Raw genomic sequence first — 22,911 nt, 5'->3', positions numbered from 1 at the left:
CAAGTTGTCTGACAATACTACACTAAAGTTTCGAACATACTAATTTGTAATTTAACCGAAAAAATGTTCTTAAAAAGGCAGGGTTGCCACAAATTAAGATGAGAAAAATTTCCTGACTTTTCTAAAACAAACTCTTAATATTTTATGTTTTGATCTTAGAAAACAAATAAAGAGATCTCAACTACTAGAGGAGATATAATGAATTTATTCTTTCAAGACTTTTTTTTACAAACAAGTTTCGGTCAAAGACCTCGTCAGTGCTTGAATAAATATTATTTAAATAAAAATTCAAAGAGAATACAAACTCTTAATTTAAAGTTATTCTAAAAAACATAATTAAACACTTGAAACAGTCTAAATGTTTCAATCTTATTTTTATACAGGTTAAAACAACAGTTTTTTGCTGAATTCAATCATCTAACTTCCATTACATCACTTGAACCATCTGTGTATGATTGATGTATTTTCACTAAACAGCTCTGTCAGCAAAATATAGTCAAATTTAGCACAAAAGTAGTAAAATAACCTAAAGCTAATTGTATCTAATAACAAAAAATATCTATCTAGAACATGTAATACTCATATAAGCTGTTTACTTATTTTAATAAAACACGACTCAAACCATGTAATATAAAATCCTTGAATTTAAATTCAACTAAAAAAAGGAGTAAAAAATACATAAAAATGTAAACCATATATCTGTTATATAAAATGTTTCCTTTATCATTTAGTATAAAATTTGAAACAAATAAATCTACTCTTATTTATTTTAAAAACTTAAGATATTCTACAAAAAATTACAATAGTATGTACCTCTCTTTTAACTTATTTTTCAAGTTTAAACAGCTTTAAAAATTTATAAAGAGGTATATTATACACATAAACTTGTTACATATAATACTAAACTTAGTGCTTAATTATAAAGAACTTTATTATTTACATAAACAAAAAACACTTAAGTTCTTAAACTCTACATTATAAACTTTTGTGTATATATCACAGATTCACTATAGAAGTTTCCTTCACACAAACAGGGCTGCCAAATAGTTTTTTCAAATTTCCTCCAGGTTTTTAAAATTACACGTTTTAGGGTCTATTTTTAGTTAAATATAAGTTTAAGCTAAAATTTGTGTTAAATAGTATATCAACATGCAAAAAGTATCTTAAAGATTCTTTAAATGTGTTTTTTAATTAACAAATTTTTGATGATGACAAAAAATTAATCATCTATATGACAGATTTTTCGAGTCAAATCAAAATATTACTACTTATTACATGTTATTATTCAAGGTTTTTGGCAACACTGTACAGATAATCAATACCAAAAAGCATATAAAAACTGATTGTTCAAGTAGGGTAGTTGTTCAATACGTTAATTGAAAAATTTTATTTTTATAAAGGGTATTTCGTTAATGTAAACCAGATGAAGACATTGGAAATTAAGAAATTATGTGAACTTCTAGGAAAATTTTGCAATTTTAGTCTGACATAAGAACTTTTAATTGATTTTACCATTTGAAGGCTTTATGAAATAAGGAATTACGTAAATTTGAACTGCCAATATCTATCTTTTTCTTAAATTTCCCTAATATTTTTCAATAACCCCCACTTTTGTCATTTAAAAAAAAGTTTTTCCTGACCTTCTGGCAACCGTGTAAAAAGATGAATTAAATCAATACAGTAGACTACCGCTTAAGTACGCAAATTGAACCCGACCAAAAAGTGCGTACTTAGCACGGGTAGTGCGTACTTTTTTTGACGACTTAGTATAAAATGAAATTTGGTTGTTTGTTTTCTTTCTTACAACTAGCCACCAAATAATTTAGCTAAATAAACAAGTCTTTTTATTTTAAATATAATTTAATACATAATTCTAATCTGCACAATTTTTTAATAGATTTTAAAATGATTTATTTTTTCTATAAAAAGTTTCTACATAATTAATACATACATTTAATATAGAAAGACAATGTCAGTCAATGATATAAAAAAGAATATCAAGCCATATTTTCCATATTTTGTTTTGTTAGAGGGAAAGACCAAACTACATTGTGTTTACCAAACATCAATGTGTGTACATTTAAGTTTAATTATGATTTAACTATGTTGTTTTGTAGGTTTTTTTAACTTTGTAATCTAGATTTATTTATTTTATAGCATTACAGCTCAGATATCATTATTCTTTTCACTTTTCTGCAACCACTACAAAAGTATTTAGTTTATTAACATTCAATAACAGGACTGTCACAATCTCAGGCCCTTTAGAATACTCAGGATTGCTCACCCTAGTTTAAAAGTTGCGAAAGTCTCCGGCTCACTCAGCAAGTTGGCCATTCTACCTGAAAACATATGATAATCTGGAAAAACTTAAGTGCGTACTTAAGGCGGGGTGCGTACCAAAAAAAGTGCGTACCTAAGCGGTAGTATACTGTAATTAAATTTAGATAACAGTAGCGATTTTGTTTTAACTTCAAAAACTTTTAAACTTGAGGTTATTTTTGCTATAGAATTGTATAGGAAAACTTAACTTACTTGTTATTAAAACTTAACATTAATTCAATTAAACAAGAGTAATTACAGTAATTGTTTGATAGAAAATACAAGTTTTAATCAGTTTAATTTAATGAAAACTAAAAAAAAAACTTTTTAAATGAAAATAACAACTACTGTTAACGCTTTTGTTGGAACTACAACTAGATAAAAAAAGCACATTGTGTTTATTAATAAAAATTGTAAATAAATAATCACAGTACAAATTCATCACAGTAAAGGACGTTAAAAAAGCAAGAACAGTAAAACAGAATCACAGAGTTTACACATTTAATTTATCTTCACAGTTAAGTAATATTTGTTACAAAAGGTTTTACAGAAGATTAAATAAATAACAACTTTTAATTAAACGTAGAATATTTTTATAAAAGTATCCGTGTTGAAGCTAAATTAATTAACCATCAGTGTAAAAAAATGAACGATGATACATTAATTTTCATCATTTAATCCTTCAGTGATCATTATGACGTCATATGAACGACTTCATGATGGGCTTGCCCTTCACCGGCGAGCTGGCGGCGGTGGACAGCAGTTTGAGGTTGTTCTTCAAATGGTTGGTCTTGTTGCGGTGGTGGTGGGCCACGAAGGTCTTGGGCGGGCCGCAGTCCGTCTTTGTCCTCACCACGGGCGCCTTGTATTCGGGGAATTTCCCTAAAATTTCGTAGTTCCACTGCATTTCCACCGTCTGGAGCAAAAAGTTAGATTTTTTGCTCAAGTTTTAGTAAAAAAATTAGATTAATTTTATTTGTGTATGTACACCAAACCTTTATACATTTAAAAAAATAAAAACCTAGTCAACTAAATGTCTTAGAACTTAGTAAAGTCACCTTCACAACCAGCATGCCCTTGTATTTTTTACCGATTTTGCAAGGAGTGAACGAAATGGTTATTTTGGTCCCTCCCTCCTCCTTTGTTGACAAATTTCCCACGCAAGGAGAAACTGCGAAACTGGAATCACTTTCTCCTGAGAAGTACGCTTCAAAGGGAACTGGGTGTCTGAAAATGCATTCGGTTCAGTTGACATATTTGATAAAAGTATTAAGAATTGTTAATCGTCCAAAGCAAATTAACAGTTTAAATAAAAATTAGATAGTAAAGGTTAGTGTCATTATTTGATAACACAAACACAATAAAACAAACCAAAAGTCAGTTGAATACATCATTTTACAAATGAAACTTGTATAAAGTTCACACCAGATTGTCTATTAAACGTTAGCAATTTGAAAAAAATGCAAATGAGATCAATTATGCAAAAAATATTTTATCCTCAGAAAAAAACAACAACTGCTAACTGACTCTGTTTTGCTGTCCAGCAAAAAAGTGACCGCAGATGTTTGACCCACCCCCTTCGATTCCACCACTATTTTGTCGTCAGGTTCCGGCTCCCCGGCCCTTATTCTCAGGGGGAACACCCAAGAGCCCCCCGTTACCGAGGTAACCAGCAGTTGGGTGATGTGACTGTTCGAATGAAATAATTATTTGCACTTTGTTTGTATATTTTATGAGTCAAATGAGTCTCAAGAAAATTAAAACTGAAGTTAATGAGATAGAATTAATTTAGAACAATAAACATTTTTTCAATTTTTCATCACTTTCTTAAGACACAAATTTAAACAAGTTAAAGTGTATAAAACTTAACCGGCCATAAAAATTCTTTTATTCAAGTTTAAAAAGTTAAGTGTTAATATCAGATGATAGAATCTTAACCTATTTTTATGATTTTTTGTTTCATACTGCAAATTAAATAATAAACCTTATATAAACTAATGACATTGTCAAAAAAATGAGTGAACAAACTTCATAGGCAACATTGGAGAAAAATCAGCTATGAAAGTCAATATGACAATTCCGTTGCTTGGGTTGCGAGTTTTGCCCACTAATTCTATTTTGAGACAATTTTCTATTTCTATTCTGCTCTTGTCACTACCATAGAAAAATTCGTAGTGAAACTCTTCGTTTAATCTATGACCTATTTAGAAAAATTGAGCTTTATATTAATAATATAAAACAAGCTATTGTTTTAAGTAATGAAAAAAATCTTTATATTATAAGTTAGTTAGTTGTTTTAGTGGAAATTACTTATAACTGTGAAAAAATATTATGACAAAAAATGAATAATTTCAGAAAATGTTTTTAGTTATTTTCATTTATAACTTCTCATACCAGTCTAAACAAAATTAAAACAAAAATTTAACACAACTAGTTGCTGACAAACCATCAAACACGTCAAAACTGAAGGGAGACTTGGACTTGTCGTCTTTGCTGACCCGGATGAGTGACCTGCCATCGGCAACTGACGGTGTGGCGCCCACTAGTGACACCTCCAATCTGTCAGATATGTGCGACCTGGCCTGGCAGAACACCGTCGCTTCCTCTGTTTTGAAATTTTGAAAGTTAAAACTTCACCATGTCTTTAAATTGACTGTTTCAAACTTAAAAATTAACTATTTACAAACAAAAACATTTAGATAAATATAACAAGTGTCAGTTTTGACAATGCGTATAACTTGTGTACATAATGTGCGTATTTTAACAGTTGCTTTTTAATATAAATAATGAATAAATTAAGAAACTCTTTACTTGTTTTAGCCACATTTAGCTGATTAACTAGTGGTAAGAAGTTATATTTAAATGAAACTTTTACAAAACTTCGCACTTTCACAAACACAACAGAAACAAAAACACTTGGAAATTTACATCAAAAACACACCTCCGTTAGGCTTGTCCATTTTGATGTGAGGGATTCCGTGGACCGGGTACACGTATCTGATGGCCAGAATTTCGTTGTGGTGGTACGTGGGTTTTATGTGCTCGTGTTGCTCCCTCGACTGTATCGCTGTTGAGTGTGAAAAAAACAAAAATCGTAACAAAAAGTATACCAAGAAGTAATCATCTGACGTTATGGTCGACAATATGAAGATTGTTTACGTCTTAAGATTTGTGCATCATTTTATGTCTAATTTAAAACGAGTATACGAATAGAAAACTTTATTAGTGAAAGAAAGCTATTCACAAACAAACTGAAAGTTTCACTGTAATAATATAACCAAATATAAACAAACATATATATATATAAAGATGTATAACAAACATACCAGATTGATGGCTGTTATCCTCGTATTCGTTTGGCCACATTCTGCCTTTCGTTCTTTTTATAGAGATGGCAATTGTTGCGAAGTATTTGAGCATCTAAATACAACATATCAAGTATATAACAGTAAGCACTTTAGTTAACTGTTAAAAAGAAGAGTATCTACAAACTAATTTAACAAAAGCTTTTACAAGTAAACTAGCTTTAAATCGTAGTAAATGAAAACAAAGGTAAAGTTTGGCCGAAATACTTAAGTTTTTATTATTTTTTCAACTAATATCGACGTAAAAATTACAAATTAAAATTAGTTGTGTTGGACAAGTAATATCCAATTAATCATTGCAACACTCACCCCGCTAGGATTGAAAGCAAAGGGGATGTCCACTGTTCCGTGGGGTTCCACCTCCAAATTGTGTTTTTGGTGGGTCAGAATGGAGAACGCGGGCTCTGTTGTCACGCTGCGTCTAAAAAAAATTTAAGTTCTTATAAAAAATGTGTATTTCACTTATTTCCTTTATAATCAAAATATAGGTATAGAGGCATGTTAAACTTTTATATAACTTAAACAATCAAAAAAAAAAAAATTTGAACATAAAATATGGACTATAATAACAAATCAAAATGAAATATAATCTTAGACAAAAGTAAAAACAAACTGTATGATGGAGGATCTGACTTCTCTGAGCACCTGATCGTTCTCCGTCAACTTTATGTCGGCGACGACGGTGGAGTCGGTGGGGTTCATGAACTGGATGACGTTGGAGTTGCCGGACCCCACCGAGGCCGATATGCTGGTCGGGGGCATCAGCTTGGGGAGGAGGCCCCTTCCGCTCACGTAGTACACGCAGTCGCCCAGCTGCTTCGACTTGAACACCACTGAGTTGCGAACAAAAAAAAGCGGTGAAGTTTACTAGTGTTGAAATATTGTTTAAAAAAATCAACTACAGTTTATGTTCAATTTTAAACAACAAGATGCTCGAAATATTTAAACGCAATAGTTTTAATCTTTGTACAACACTTTAAATTAAATACCGAGCCGCAAAAACTGAAAGTTACCAGTAGACTTGTGGGAGTGGATCCCCAGCGAGGTCGGGGAGAACTGGATGAGGACGTCCACCGTGGTGTCCTTGGTAACCAGGATCTGCTCCCGCTTCTCCTCGCTCGTCACCGAGTCCTCCTGCACCAGGTAGTTGGACTGGACGTGGAAGTTGGTGCGGTTGCTGACCACAACGTCCACCACCATGTCCTCGGTCTTGCACATGTTGTGGATCGGTATCGACCTTCGGCAGAAGCTGCCTGTTGGAATAGATTTCAAAAAAATTAAAAAGGAATTGGATTTTTTGTTGGCTAAACAGTAACGCAACGCTCTGTGGTTAGATTGTGAGAATTTTAATCATATAAAGTACAACTTCGAAAAAAAGATTACGCGGGTATTTTAATGTAATTAGATGTTTGTTGAGTTAATACCTATACCTGTGCATTGGTTTATAGTAAAAATAAACCAAAAACTCGAGCCATGTAACCTTAAAAACTAAAACTGTTGCGCAAATTCGTTTTTATTTTGTTGTATAACAAAATTTTTATCTACCATACCCGAAAATAAAGTACATTCTTACAATAAGTAAACTCGTTGATCCTAACAGACTTTTAAATGTGCAAATCAATTAAAACAGTTTACCAAGCTCGCACTCCATGGTGCGGAGGGACTTGGGCGGGGGAGTGGTGGAGCTGACGCTGATCTTGTACCAGAACTCTCCGCTCAGCTCGCTGTTGAGCACCAGCGACCCGTCCCACGCCCCCACCCTGATCGGGCTGAAGGTTATGGGGACGGTTCCGGGAATCCCCGGCATCAGAGTGAGCGTCTTCTGCGCCGACAGGTAATCGCCCAGAATTTCCACCTGAAGAAAGTCACGTGATTTAAGTTGTTATTAATAAGCATCATAAGAAAACAAGTATATTTGGAATTAATTTTAAAAAGCTTACTAGAGTTCGAAAGCTCATACTTGTTGTTTTGTTTGTTATCTACGAATATAAAGATACAAGGAAAAAGTTTGATTATCAGAATTATTATTTGATATCATGTTTCCGTGAACACGTCGTTATTTAATTTGATTTTCAAAAATTATTAAAATTATTTTTAGACTTCAAACAAACTATTGATTAAAAACTTCCTATTAGAAATCAAATTAAAATTCAATTAGTTAATATAAACTCTACTATTTTCAGTCATGGCTTTAAATTAAATGTTTTTTATAAATGAGACTCACGCTGAGGTCGAGTTTTTCGTTTGTGGGATTTTCAATTTTAACTTCAGTCGTCACAGACTTTTGCACCTCGCATTCTATTTGAACGTTTTTGATGAAGTCCGAAGGCACGACCTCGATCATCAAGGAATACCAAATTCTATTGATTAAAAAAATGTCATTTGTTTAATAACTTAAATTTAACACTACAATTTAGTAGCTTTTCAAAGTGTGTTGATACTTTAAATGACTTGACACGTTTTTAATGTCAAACATGAAGTAACTTTTATGTTTAGGAAGAAAAATAGCAATCATTACATACCAATTGAAAACAAACTAACAAATAAAAATGTAACACAAAAGTATGATATTATCTACAATAATGTTAGTTTGCTGAATGAGCATCTGAAATACCTTTTGCTTATAAAAAGTAAACAAACATTTTACATATTGTAATTTATACTTACTTTAAATTTATAAATATTTTCAATTATTTATCTACTGTGTAACATGTAAAAACAATTTGTTCAATATTAATCAAAGTTTTGTGAACTGTAAATATTGAAAAGAATATATTTTTCTGTACACAAAAACATGCTGTAGTATGTAAAGTATTTAATAACAAGTCGAATTAATTCTTTTATTTGAAAAGACTTGTCAAAAGAGCTAAAAAAGCAAATATGTTTAGTTATATCATATATATATATATTATAAATTATCAAAATTTGAAAAAGTAAAAGAACTTTACACCCCGTTTAAATTATAATTTAGCATTATAACTAAATAAACGAGCACTGTACATTTGCATTAAGTGAGTTCTCGTTAAAAGTTTAAAGTCATATCAACTTAAGTACTGTACTTTTGAAATAAGACATTTTAACTTTTTTTATAGACGTTTCAACACTGAATTTTACAACTACTATGCATATTTTGAGTTATGTCAAACGGGAAGTTAAATTACATTAGTTTTAATCGAATATTCTAATTCGGTTTAAAGCTTCAAATGCGCTCGGATCTTGACGTTCTAGCTACTAAATTTTCAAACAATTTTTTTAAATTTTCAGTTCCGACCGAAGTTCAAGAACACAGACTTAAATGAACATTATGCAAATTAAAAACTGCGTCATACTTTTGCCCGTGCTTCCGGTCCGCGTCGGTTCCGTTCGGCACCTTGAACACCGGATGCTCGTCGTGGTGGTCCTCGTGGTCGTCGGTCGCGTCGCCGTTTTCGGACTCGTCGTCGGAGGAGGTGGGGCCCGGGGGGTCGGGTCGGAGGGGGTCGTCGCACACGAACATGAGCACCCCCTTGCAGTTGCCCCTCTGCATCGGCGACAGCGTGAAAGTGAAGTCGCCCGTCTTGCGCGGCTGTTTGAAATGACGCGTGAAAAAAATTGGCAGTTCCTTTTATGTAAACAAAAATATTTAGTTTTGCAAGTTATTTTTGAACGAATTAATAGCTGAACGCTTTTAACTCACTTCATTTTCAAACACGGCCTTCCAAAATATAAACTTCAAACACAACTTGTCAATTTACTTTTTTTTTTGTAAAAACTAAAGACTTTAAGGAGACAACCAACAAAAAACAAATTGAAAAAAGCAAGTTGCAACTAACGGGAACGACCAGGTTGGTGGGGCCGTCGAGGAAGTCGATGTTGGAGTAGACGTCGTAGTTCAGAGTCGCCTGCGAGTAGTTTGGCACCTTCAGTGTCTGCTGGAACGAGCCTCTGCACTTCACCTTGCACCTGATTGTTTCCACCGACAACGAAGTCTGGCCCACCCCCTTCAACTCAAAGTTGTGCTCCATACCGTCCACTCTGTATGAAAAATGTCGTACAAAAATTAATCAAACACTTAAAGAAAAATGTTGCATTAAAATACCAATTGATTGGCTACTGCATAGTGATCCAATTCATAAAAATAATTTATATTGTAGAAATAGTTTTAAAAAAATTTAGAAACTATTAAGTTTTAATGTTAAAGTCGATCAATTGTATTTATTCTTTCGAGTGCAAAACTTTCAAAGTAAAATTGTGATATCACAAAGTGAAATTGCTTACTCCTCGGTGGGTTTCCAACCTGTTTTTAATGACGAGGTGGCCGTTGGCGCAGCACTCGCTGGTCGGGTGGAACGTCAGCGGGTAGTAGCTGGTCTCGTGCGCCTTGACCACCAAATTTATCGGTCCGCTGAACAGGTCGCCAGTGGTCTTGCAAACTAGAAGCCAGTCGTGGTTCGTAGAGTTTTGCTGTTGAAAAAATAGCACGGCTTTTGTCAGGTTTTTTAAATATATATAAAAAATATGAGTTTTATTTTGAGCTATAACTTTCCCATCAGTGAAATACATTTTTTATTCTCAAGAGTTATTTCAAAAAACTTAGTAGGTTCTTTTGAGCGTAAACAAAAACAAGCAAATAACTGCGCGGTGCCATATAAATAAATCTACATCTAGAAAAAAAAAACAGCGCCAACTAACGATTGGAATGTTTTGTGTGAGGGGGGTGTTGGCGGGAGTGTGGAAGTTCATTGTGACGTTGGAGGGCTGCTGGTGGACCTCGCACTCGATACGGAACGTCCTGACGTCGGAGTGGGAGGTCAGGAGGAGGTCGCACGCGTACATCCCCGCCTGCTCGGCGTAGAAGCTCAGCTCCAACCCGAACGTGTCGTCTGGCTGAAACGTTGTTGAAACGCTCGTTTGAAGCAGCAATTGTTTCAGTTGTTAAGTTTTAGGAACTTATAATTTTTTTGTTAAGTAGATGCAAAAGTTATTTTGAAAAGTACGGGCTAAAATGAGAGTCAAACATGCTTGGTTTGAAAGAAGGAAAGGCTGAAAAAATAGTATCAGCCTCGTTCATACAGATTCTTTTATGTTTCTACTAAGAGTTTAAAAAAAATTATTTACGTCTACTTGAAAACGTTTTGTAAACGAAACCTTAAAAAACACTACCATGTATAAACTTTACTTAATATAATTCAACAAAACTTAATAGCGGCAATGCAATTGTTTTTAACGCAACAAACCTGGCGGCTACTGTACCGCACGCAAGTGTTGGAAACGTCGCTACCCGGAACCTTCAGCACGGGCAACGGGGCCACGACGGTAGGGGGCGCCCTGAACTTGCCATTGGTTACCCTGACCCGGTACTTGCAGCTGGTCGGCTGCGTGGGGAACAGGGTCTTGTACGGCTGCAGGGACTTTCTCGTCTGGCTGTTACGGATGACCGCTTTTGCCGCTACTTTGCCGCTGTGCAGAGTTCCTGGATGAATTATTAGCGTTGAATTGTTTTGTTTATTATTTCAAACTAACCTATTTTTTAATCAGCAACATTTATTTAAAATATGAAATATAATTGCCCCAATTTTATCAATTCGATTGGATTACGATTAATCTAATTTAACTTACTGTTCTCAGAGTTTGAAACATGCATACAAACTATTTTTACTCATAATATAAAAACTTGGTTAAAATAAAGCTAGGTCAAGAATACGTATGTATTTTTGGTGTTATTTTATAATTAAGTAATTTTTCCACTTTAAATATTTGTTGACAAAGCTGCTAATGATCATGGTCGTACAGGATAGTTTAGAGCTTATTGTAAAACGGCAAAAACAATTCAGCGATGGTGAAGATAACCGTAGTATTGTTTGTTACTGTTATTTATTAGAAAAAACATATCATGAAACTTAAAATTCTTTAAAAGTATCTATTGTTTATACTTCAATTAACAAAAAAAGGGCTAACGTTAACGTAAGTAAAACTTTTGGACCCCGCCAATGAAATCAACAAAATTAATTTGATTTGAGATAAAAACTATAAAACTTATACTACAGAAGATATTGGTTTTTAAATTACCACCATCTAAAATACAAAATACCGGTCAACGATCTCCTTCTCTGCTCGCACTTGCTCATGGACTGCTGAGCGGCAATCCTCAGCGCTTTCTCCTTGGCAGGGTTGATCACCGGGATGTTCAGAACCTCGCTTATCCGCTCGTTTACCTGGCATTGCCAGTACAACACGTTCGGCTTGCAACCTTGAGAAATAAAAACTTTAATTGTATGTAAAAATTACACAAAAATACCATAAATAAATGCAAGTAATACAACAACCTGCATTTACAGCTAAAAAAACTTAGAAACTTCAAGAAAGTGTATAGTCTTTAATGAAGGACAACGTTTCAAACTATTTTTTTTTTATTTTTAACACCCGACTAGTACCTCTGAGCTTCTTGGTGTTCTGGTCGAGGACGGTGGTGTGACTCGAGTTGCGGTTCAATTTGAGCTGGGTGGGGACCGGCAGGAGGGCCTCCCCCTCAACCGCGTACACCATTTCGCCCACTTGCTCGTTCACCAGCAGGATGGTGCAGAAGTCCTTGCCCATTGCAAACGGCAAATATTTTATCTGTACAATTTATTTTATTTATGTATATACTTTGTAAGTTTCAAGTTAAAGTTATCTATTCTCTATGGGTGGCAAAACGTTGTCAGAATAATATGGCAACTAGGTATGAAAACGGTTGTTTTGATTTCTGGTTAGTTTTACTCGTCTGGAACTCTAGGATTTAACGCCTTTTTGCGTAACATCTGATTTTAAAATTTGATAATGAACAAAAATCAATATCATAAACACTTTTTTCTATCAATATAATTAAACTAAATTTTTCAAATCTAAACAAACACCAACCAAAATATTTTTCTTCTCCCCGGCCTCCATGTACACGCTTGTGACATCACAGTAGAAGCAGGGCACGTCGCGGTGCCTCCTAGCGCGATCCTCCTCCGGCTCCGTGTTGGCCGTGGTAACCACCTCCGTCTCGTCCGTGTCGAACCTGCGCTTGGCCTGGTTGCCCCTCCGCTTCGCCCCATTGGCGCCCTGCGGCTTGACGGGCGGCGAGTTCTGCTGCTCCTTCTGAAGCGGGTTGATCTTCGGCTCGCTGACGATCACCTTGAACTCGCACGCCTTGTGGAAGATGTTGCACACCTGTTTGGAGTTGGGGGTTTCTGGTTGGATTGTAAACTATTTTCTTTGGTGTTTTAAGCTAGTTATATTAATAATTAAAACATTTCACAAAAAAAAGGCGAAATTACCTGTATAACCACAAACTAAGTTAGTTTTCAAAAAAGTAAAACTATAAAATAATTTCATTCCTATTTAAGAAAGGTTAAGTTGATTGGACTACAGTATTGAAAATGCCAAAAAATATGCTGTTTTAGAATCTATAAAATTTGATATTTTAAATAACTTAAAAACCTATGATTTAAAAAATGAATATCTTAAACAATTGTGTTCTTGAACTTAAACTTTTATTTTGACTTCAAACAGTTGTTTTAAAAATAAGCAAAATATACGAAGAATATTTTTACTAGAAAGATAAACTAATACATATAACGAAATAACTGTAAAAACATTTTTAAGTAAAACGGATCATGAGTTGTGTATAATTAATAGCTAAGTTTCATTAAATTGTTTAGTTAGTTTTCTATGCCACATTAAGAAAGGGTAAATAGATAATTTAATTTGATTTTTTATTAATCAATTATTTAAATTAGACAAGATTTATACAAAATTCTTAAATCAGTCCAGAACACAGTCAATTTTTTATTTGTGACTTTTCATATGCATCAATAATTAAAAAAAAAAGATAGTTTAGAAAAATCTACAAATGTTTTGCATATTAGTTAAGATTGTTGAACTAAACTAATATGCAACAAATTTGTAGATTTTTCTAAACTATCTTTTGTTTTTTTTTAATTATTTAAACTAGTAATTTGTAATATATAATATAGCAAAATAGTTAAGTTTTGCATTTACAAATAGCAAATGAAAATAAAATTGTTTTAGCATACTTAAACAACGAAGAGTTAAAAAGTAATAACTTGAATTTTAATGTTGTACAGTTAAGTTAGATTTTCATTATTACGTCATTATTTTTTTGCAGCATCAAATGTGCAATTGCAACCAGTTAGCATGAAGTTTATTTGAAACACAAACTACTCTCAGTACTAACCACATTTAACTGGATTTTTTGAAATGAGTTCCCATGCGAAAAGTGAGTTTAAATCACTTTCAGAATTAGCACTAGAACTACATAACGTTTCATTAGACGGTCACTTTACCGATGAAACTATAGAAGCGATACGAGAACAAGACGACAATGTGTTTACTGAATTAAAAAGGAAAAACGAAAAGGTTTTGCAATATAAACTTACCCAAGACAGTTACCACAAATCAGCTGAAGAAGATGCAAATGGTGGAAACAATGTTCTAAATTCAATTGACAAACATGAGTCTTCAGAAGAAAAAGATATAAAAAAATTAGATGAACAAGCAAAAATCGGTGCACTTAATCAAGAATCTTTAGAAGAAAATGAGCTAAAAAATGGAGAAAGCCAACAAGAAAAAAGTAAAGTAAATCAAAATTTGGACACAACTTCTCTTCAAGAAACAGAACAAACATCAGAAAGTCAGCTAAAAGCATTAAAGACGACAAAGTTCACATTGAATGTGCAAAGCTACGAGCAAGACGACGTCATTACAGTTAAAGACGATGTTTTAGAAGTTCAACAGACAGAAGACTTTGTAGGTTTAGACACTCAGCTTAAAGAAACCCAGGAACAAATGACAGCGGACTTGTTGGGGCTTGCCAATGAAACAATGGAAAAAGTCAAACGCGCAAACAGGTTTCAACTCACGGACGTTGACGAAGTTCCTGAGTGGATCAGCAACCCAGAAATTAACGTGGAAAACCTCGACGTGGATCCTCTAGTTCAGAGTAACTTGAGCAAGATTTCGCTGCACCTACAGTCGGTCAGGAGGGAGCAGTCTTCCAGTTCTTCGGGATTGTCTTCTAAAAAAACGACATTGTCGAGCATTTCGGAGGAGAAAGAAGAAAAGAAGTTTACGAGAGAGGAGCTCGAGGAGATGTACTGGGAAGAAATAAGGAAGCAGAGCGAGTTGGTGAAGGAAAACACGCAGGTGCAGCACCACCTATGCAAAATACTTAGGTTACATATTTAATATTTGTTTATATACTTTGTAAAGGTTAATTACGATTTTGCAAGGTTAGTTTTTAAGTGCATTGCCAAACGTAACATTATTATCAAAATTTTAGACTTGTAATGATGAGTAAGCACATCTATTCTAAAAACTAAATAAGGTATATTTAACAATCTTCGAAAAAACTAATAGTTCAATTTGTATAACCCACGATCAAAAACAAACACTTATAGTCCTTTTATGTATATAACAACAGCAATAAACTATGATGTGCTAGTTCCTTGAGTTGACCAATGTTTTAAGAGATTTGTTTGTGATTTTTCGTTCTGATCTTAACTTCGTAAATACATAAACACATATCAAAAAAAAAAAAGCTTTGTTTTATATATTTTTTAAAATAACCTTGGTGTCTTTGTCCATAATTAAAAAAAAGTAATTGAAAAAAATTAAAAAGGTATAAAAGTTAGAAAATGGTAGTTTTTAACCAATCTAAGCTAATGAAATTAGACATTTTTTTTACGCTTAGCAAGAGTCATTTCACGTGCACAGGAAAAGTAGACGGGAAGAGTTTACGATCGAGCACCGCGTGGACAAGGAGAAAGACGACGAGCAGGGGAAGCGGTTCATAGCCAAGCTGATCAACTACGACCTGCTGAAGAAGCGCAAGCTGGCGGACGAGAAGGAGCTGGTGGGGCTGCAGGCCAGCTTCGAGGAGCAGTCGACCGACAAGGTGCGGGACTGCTTCGAGCTGTGGAAGAAGATGTGCAAGAAGCTGGTGAGGTACTGCCGCGAGGCCAAGTACGACAACTGCGCGCCGCTGCCGCAGCAGAGGCTGGAGCACCTGATGGTGAAGGAGAGCAACAAGTACGAGCAGGTGAGGAGGGTGAGGACGATCAGCATCAGGGTCGGCCACCAGATAGACCGGCTCAAGGCGAAGATCCGCGAGAAGAACGCCGACGCGGACGACGTGAGCCTGCTGGACCACGAGCAGATGAAGATGGAGATCCACCGAATGTTCGAGACCCTGCAGGAGCGCAACATCAGGATCGAGGGCATCAAGGAGGGCGTGCGGAGGAACGTGATCAGGGCGGCGCACATCAAGGAGAAGGCGCAGATGCAGCGGGAGGAGATCGAGAGTATGCGGAGGCGGCGGGGGAAATTAGAAGAGGACATACAGGAGCACAGGCGGAAAATAACCCTGCTGAAGCGCAAGAGGAACAAGGTGAGGAGCAGGAACTCGAAGCTGCAGAGCAAAGCCGGTTTGCTGCACCTCCCTCTCCTCATTTCCGACTACGAGATGACGTACGACGACATCAGCGACACGAAAAACAAAATATACGATCTGAAGGAGAGCTACCGGAGGACGGACGAGAGAAGGCGGAAAGTGAGGAAGAGAATTCGGAGCGTCGAGCCGAATCCGGTGCGCAGTTCAGTGAGGAAATCTTTTGATACCAAACTGCCGCTAATCATCACTTGATGTTTTTTTATTAACTTTTTATGACCACTTTTAATTTTTGAATTTAATAAACTTTTTTTTTACTTGAAAACATAGAACACTATCTCAAACCTTTACTATCTAATTCCAACCTATTTTTCTAGTTAAAGTACTTAAAAAGTCATTATAAGATTATTATTATGAATTCAAAATAGGTTTAGTTTTTAAAAATTTGTTTTTATTTTCTAGTACCCGTTTCCCAAGTGTTTTAAAATTTTTAAAGTTTTAAACTTAAAGAAACGTTTATAAACAGCTTTTTAAAGCAATTTAAAAAAAATGATTTTTGCAATCCTTATCACAATTAAACATATAAAACATAACAAGTATAAGCAAAAGCTAGATAAAATTATTTGAACTTTAACATATTGTAAGTGCACTAAGTGATACTGTATTTATTAAACGCATAATAATAAAACTGGTTTAGGAAAATTGAATCTTACAGCGCAGAAAAAATGCTATAAGACAAATGCTGGTCAAGTTTTTATTTTTATTTTTTTCTTAATTAATTTACTCACAATTATTTTTATGAAAACTGAAAAGTAAGATAGAACTGAACTGTACGCAAACGGGAAATTTTATTTTCCACAATTTATTTTTAAACAAAGAATATATACTCCGAAAAAAAACTAAGACTAAAACATGAATTTGAACAGTTGTTGTTAATTAAAAAAACATGCTTATATATTTTAAGATGCTACAAAGTCTAAACTGTAGTTTACTTACTTTTTCAAACTAGGTTGATATACAATGTTTTTTAATTATAATGACAGCTGAATAAAACAAAAAAAAAAAAAAGACTGAGCCTTAAACATTTTTTAAAACGTTGGGATGTGGTATAATGAAAAAAAAGCAAATACTTACTACAAAATGTTGATAGTTAGGATAGAGAAAAGCTATTATTTAAAAAAAGCTATTTCTATACCTTAAAAGTTGCTGTTACAAAAAACTCCTCGACAATTATAGAATTTTTTCTATAAACATTTAGTAAACATTAGAATAATCTTAAGCAATAAACTAACTAAAAGAGAGTTTTTTTAATTTATAATAAGTTAAATATAGTATTTAAATTAAACTTAAAATAAAATATTTTACACAACTTATTGTCAACATATAATTGAAAAAAACTTTTTATTTTAATCTATGTGTATTTTAAAATTTTTATCACCTATATCTTGATGCTTGCATTAAAAAGTTGTAACTATTATTTTCACAGATATCTACGCAGGGTTCCTACTAAAATTATTTAAAAAAATTATAGGGAAATCCATAAAGTATAGCAAATTTATAGGGAAATTATCAAAAAAATAACAATGAATTTTATACGTTACGAACATACTTTTAAAGTACATAAAGTAAAATATGTCATTAACCGTTTATAAGCACAGTCTTAATAAGAAATTTACGAAAGTTTGAGGGTTTTTGAGCTCTAATTTTAGTTAAGTTAGCAAACTTTAGATAAATTGGATTTAATGTAAATAAAGATAATTTTATCCGCCAGGTGGCAGCATGGAGTTACAGCTTTTTACTGAGATTGCAAAGATTTAGATTTAAAAAATACTTAAAACATTTTTTATGTGTTTTTCACCACGCGGTGTCACTGTTTTGCTTTCAAATTTCAACCATCAACAAAAAACAAACGTAATTCATAGGGATTTCTAGGGATTTTCACATAGTTTTCAATTTTTTCTAGGTATTTATAGGGATCTTTCAGAGTATTGCAAATTGGTAGGAAATTATAGTGATATATAGGGAAGTGGGAACCCTGTCTACGTGTAAACAGTTGAAGATATTTAAATAAATAATACAACTATAAAGCCAAATAGATCATATTTAGTATCTAAAATTATTTTCACAGCTTTATTTTTGATAACAAAAAACTTAGTAATATCTTGTTAAATAAACAAATAAAATTTAAGGATTTAAATAGCTTAAAAGTTCCACGGTGAATTTTGTTAATAAAATATCTATAATTACGTTTACAGTTGATTTTGTCAAAATTTCTTATAACCTTTTTTAATGAACAAAATTCTAAATAAAGTAACTTCTATATACAATTATAAAATCAATCTTCAGTCTTAGATTAAGCGAAGATGCAAGGATAATTTATATTGGCAATTAAAAGCTTAAAATTTTAATCAAAATCTACTAAGTCACGAGTGTACCATAAAACACAATATATTAAAACTTAATTTTTTTAACGAAATTCAAATAAAAAGTTTAGACGTTGAAGTAATCTAATGTAAATTCCCATTGTACAGCCTTTAATTCAAATTATCATTGTTTAACATCACTACAAGTATTTATACACTCCAGTTTTTATTTTCATTACCATAAAAGTAGCTATTACATTATACTTCTTTAAAGTAGTTTTGTTATATACTAGAGTAGTAAATAAAATTTCAAAAATATAACAATTTATCAAGTTTTGTATCATTAGAATTTATAAAAGTTTATTGGTATGTTTGAAACTTACTTATCAAAATATTTAAATTTTTCCTGTCTGTCACAGATTTAAAAAATCTAAAACTAAAACAAGCTATTAATTTCGTTTATATTTTATGCTTTAACAATAACACATAAAACACTTGTACAAGTTAAATTTATAACCTTTCAAACTTAAGAAGCATGCTATTTTATAGTGCAGTTTTTCATTAATTTTCTTTTTTTTACTTGAGTTGCTAATTTATTTTAGAATAAAACACGTCCTCAAACAAGTTTAAATCTAAAACTATTATTTTCAAACGACTTACGGGCACTTGCACGGGGGTGATCTCGTAGCAGGGCGACTGGCACGGGACGATCCTGATGGGCTGCACGTCGTTGACGATGGTGGACAGCTCGAACACCAGCGTGTCGCCGACCATGTACTGCTGCGACATGCTCAGCTTGGACGCGTGGTTCGTGTGGTTGGTCTCGATCTGCGTGGGAAACTCGAACTTGGACGTGAGAACGAGGTAGGCCTCGGCCGGCCGCAGAAGCCTGGACCGGAAGGTGACCTCGACGGGAGTGTAGACCCTGCGTGTATTCGTGACAAAAGTGAAACAAAATGCATTTTTGAAAGCTGATCCTTTTTGTTTTGGTTTTAATAAGGTAAAAAAAATGCAATGCGTTGTTCCAGAGTGGTGGTGAAAATCTTTTGCAGTCGGCAGGGAGGTTCATCAGAAAAAGTCTTGCGCAAGCCGCGTAATTAAAAAAAACTTACCATAAAAATTACCAACAACTTTTCAAAAGAAAACTATAACAAAATATTCATTTAATCAGTACTGCTGCGTAGTGTACTTAAAATTGATTTTAGATTACATTTGATAAAGCACATAGTTCATTTTTTGCTTTGCATAAATTGATTTTAAGCTAAAAATTACATCGCGGGGCGTATGTTGCTTGAACCTAGCTTAAAATATTTTTTTTGTTATGTTGAGTGTTATGTCTTGCTTTAAAACTGAGCCTAATTATATATTAGTACTCATTTAAAAGATTATTTTAGCTTATAATAACAAAAAAAGTTCGACTACTTCATATTTTATATACCTGGCCAGCGTATGAAGCTCCTTGCCATCTATAATATGAAAGTCATTTGAATCTCTACCCACAATTTTGCTAATGTACTTCACCGGCTTACCAGCTGAATTTTGCACCATTACCTAAATGCATCATTGCAAAAATATAATAATTTATTTACAATTTAACAATTAAAATTATTTTAAAAATCTATATAATACAATTTAACATGTTATAATGTTACTCGGAGACCTATTAAGTGCATATTACAAAGTTGTTAAATCATTCTGCTATATGCTTAATATTTATTAGATATAAAGACACAGAGCTTATTTAAGTTTGGAAAGTAGCTTAAACTCATCCAAAATTTAAATACAAAACCAACCTTTCTTTTAACGGTTCCTCCCAGAGATCCGAGAAACTCAACCTTGGCTTTTGGTAGGAAATCAGGTAGTTGTTGATACAAATACACGCATAACTGTTTAATAAAAATTTATAAAATATAAAACATTAGCCGACTGTTAGGAACAAAAATGTAACACAACAATAACTGTAAAAATTTAGAATATTACTAGCACTATAATTCTAAAACCATAATTTTAGAATCTCTTAATACATCCATGTAGTTAAATAAATTTTGCATGTTTTTTTACTAACTTAAAGTCGTTGTACAAAAATTTACTGCTGGTGCTATCAATATAATATAAAAAATAAATTGATCATACAACTTACTAAAAATTTTCTTAAATGACCAATGTTTCAAATGTCTAAGTTAAGCACGTTTCTTTTTTTAACACACATGTTTCAAACACTAACAAACAACATTGTGATGGGATTGGGATCGGTGATGTCAGTTGCTTGTATCTGGTAGATGAAGCTGAGCGACTTCATGGCTTTTATGAACAGCAAACTGTTGTGGAGGCACTCTTCGGCCGTGGTGGGCGCAACGTACAAATCTTGCAACACTTCTTCTTTCTATCAACAAATAGTTATGGAGGTTAAATAAACAGTAACATACGGCTGTAAATCAAATGAACTGTGAAGAAGTAGATGTTGTTTATATCAAGTATAAATTATTCGAAAGTGTGTTGTTACAAAAATAATAGATTAAATTTATTATCTCCCCTAAAAAACATTCTTTCATGTATTAACTTAATAACATTTTTCGTAAACTTTTAAGCATTAGTTTAAGTGTAAGATTAATTTTAATTAAATCTTAAACATAAAATATAGTATTTCTACCAAAAATTCACTATTAAGTTGAACTTTAAACCAAAACACCTCAAGTTACTTTGCTATCTCAAAATGCTTTATTAATCCGAATGTCATAAAATTAAATACTTTCAAATGTTTATGATGTTTAAAAAAAAAAAGGACGCAACGAACCAGCCAGGGACAGTAGACTCCGAGGGCGGCGCACAGGACCAGGCCGTCCAAGAGGTCGGCGTCAAAGTTGACGACCCACCGCGACGAAGGGGGCAGGCCCTCGCTGTTGGTGTAGGTTTTGCAGAAGTGCGCATAACAGTGGTTCAGCCACGACAGAACTATTCGCTCGCTCAAGCTGAAGCGGATTGAAAAGTAAATTATGTGTGTGTGAGTTTTTGTAATAAACAATGAAAATACTTATAAATACATATGAAATCACTTCTATCAACATTCTTTTAAACAAAATACGTTACTTTAAATGAATAAAAGTTCAATTGAACTTGTATGTGAAGCGCTACTTTTTATACATTTATATTTCAAACATAGCAGGTGTACCTGTAAATATTGCTGGACGCCAGCTCCGGGTTGATTGGCGGAAAGTTTGTTCCTTTCGGAAGCGGCTTCAGCTGCAAATAGTTTTGGTAATTCACTCTGGACAGAATGAAAACCTGGAAAGAAACGTCAGTTGTGGAGTCGACAATTTGTAAAGACTTAATGTTATTGCAAAAAAAAACTTGCTTTAATAAAAATAGTTAAAAAAAAAATAAACAAAAAAGAGTTGCACATAGCCTCATCAATAAAAACTACTTTACATGGAAGACAACTTGCGGCGATTTAAAAACTTGAAAAGCAGTAGATACGACGTTTCAAACACTAAGAATTATCGCCTTGAAACCAACGAAACAAATGAACACGTCTTAGCAACTCTCCAACACAAACGAAACCTTGTAAATCTGAATGAGCAGGTCGCACCACGCCTTCTTGCTGACCAGGTGGAACGTGGCCTCGTCGAACTCCTTGAAGTCGTGCCGCTTCAGCACCTGCATCGACGACAGCGTCTCGGACGGCGCCCCCACCGAGTCCAGCTCGTCGCTGTCCCTCGACTCCACCGACGAGTCCGACTTGGTTTCGTGGGGCAGGGGGGGCGCGTCGCACCTCACCTGGCCCTTCAGCCGCGCCCAGCTCTTGTAGTCGGTGGGGTTGAGCAGGTGCTCCGGCCGGATGCTCGCCACCGATCCGCCGTTCGCTCTGTGAAATTCAGTTTTGGTTGTTCAGTAAAGTTGTGCGTGTGTGTGTGTGGGGAATAGTTACTGTATGTTAGGTAAGTGTGTCTTTGATTAGATTTTTTTTTATTGCGAGCTTCGTATTAGAGTTAAAAAGTCCTTTATGGTTAAATAAGTTATTGAAGAACTAGCTCTAACTTAAAAATCGTTTGCTCATACATTTCAGTAAAACAGACAAGTAAACGTAAATTACCTGACAAGTGTTATGAGAGTGGCGTGTTGCCAGTGAAGTTGCGTGATTCTTTCTTTCGTGTTGCTGGGAAGCGGAGAATTGACCGAAACTCCTGGCAGTTGCCTGAAGTTTTATTTAAATTAAACTTAAACAAGTATTTGATTACGAAGCAGGGAGTATTAAAAAATTTCACTGTAGAATTGTATAGTGTCTTTATCTTATAATAGAGAAAAATATTTATCTGACTTTGTGAGGTTCCAGTTCTAAAAACTTTATAAATCAATCACCTTTTAGCTCTATTAAATCGGTATATTATCGAAATCTACTCGCGTTTCATAATCCACCCAATTTTTTACTTTATTTTCTTAATTTATTTTATAT

General features: G+C 33.8%; 1 protein-coding gene across 1 annotated transcript in view; it reads right to left on the bottom strand.

Moving 5' to 3' along the window:
* Positions 1 to 2,880: 2,880 nt before the first annotated feature.
* LOC145833249 (cilia- and flagella-associated protein 47-like) overlaps positions 2,881 to 22,911 on the bottom strand; it is a 43,548-nt gene continuing 23,517 nt past the window's right edge. The window contains exons 34-61 of the mRNA XM_082940442.1: positions 22,552 to 22,653; positions 22,020 to 22,323; positions 21,631 to 21,743; positions 21,256 to 21,430; positions 20,686 to 20,844; positions 20,255 to 20,347; positions 19,900 to 20,012; positions 19,122 to 19,386; positions 12,564 to 12,860; positions 12,098 to 12,281; positions 11,755 to 11,913; positions 10,901 to 11,136; positions 10,356 to 10,550; positions 9,961 to 10,127; positions 9,497 to 9,698; positions 9,014 to 9,249; positions 7,909 to 8,044; positions 7,320 to 7,539; positions 6,698 to 6,937; positions 6,298 to 6,517; positions 5,994 to 6,105; positions 5,646 to 5,739; positions 5,261 to 5,386; positions 4,766 to 4,924; positions 4,348 to 4,519; positions 3,847 to 4,008; positions 3,378 to 3,546; positions 2,881 to 3,235 (exon numbers count right to left, since the gene is read on the bottom strand). Of these exons, the coding sequence (XP_082796568.1) occupies positions 3,020 to 3,235; positions 3,378 to 3,546; positions 3,847 to 4,008; positions 4,348 to 4,519; positions 4,766 to 4,924; positions 5,261 to 5,386; positions 5,646 to 5,739; positions 5,994 to 6,105; positions 6,298 to 6,517; positions 6,698 to 6,937; positions 7,320 to 7,539; positions 7,909 to 8,044; positions 9,014 to 9,249; positions 9,497 to 9,698; positions 9,961 to 10,127; positions 10,356 to 10,550; positions 10,901 to 11,136; positions 11,755 to 11,913; positions 12,098 to 12,281; positions 12,564 to 12,860; positions 19,122 to 19,386; positions 19,900 to 20,012; positions 20,255 to 20,347; positions 20,686 to 20,844; positions 21,256 to 21,430; positions 21,631 to 21,743; positions 22,020 to 22,323; positions 22,552 to 22,653 (5,026 nt within the window). The 3' untranslated portion in view covers positions 2,881 to 3,019. The remainder of the gene's footprint in view (positions 3,236 to 3,377; positions 3,547 to 3,846; positions 4,009 to 4,347; positions 4,520 to 4,765; positions 4,925 to 5,260; positions 5,387 to 5,645; positions 5,740 to 5,993; positions 6,106 to 6,297; positions 6,518 to 6,697; positions 6,938 to 7,319; positions 7,540 to 7,908; positions 8,045 to 9,013; positions 9,250 to 9,496; positions 9,699 to 9,960; positions 10,128 to 10,355; positions 10,551 to 10,900; positions 11,137 to 11,754; positions 11,914 to 12,097; positions 12,282 to 12,563; positions 12,861 to 19,121; positions 19,387 to 19,899; positions 20,013 to 20,254; positions 20,348 to 20,685; positions 20,845 to 21,255; positions 21,431 to 21,630; positions 21,744 to 22,019; positions 22,324 to 22,551; positions 22,654 to 22,911) is intronic.

This window comes from Thalia democratica, chromosome 4 (assembly GCF_965202585.1).
Source record: "Thalia democratica chromosome 4, ktThaDemo2.hap1.1, whole genome shotgun sequence".
Classification (NCBI taxonomy): domain Eukaryota; kingdom Metazoa; phylum Chordata; class Thaliacea; order Salpida; family Salpidae; genus Thalia; species Thalia democratica.
Note: the sequence above shows the minus strand (reverse complement) of the source record. Positions and strands in the feature narration are given on the sequence as shown.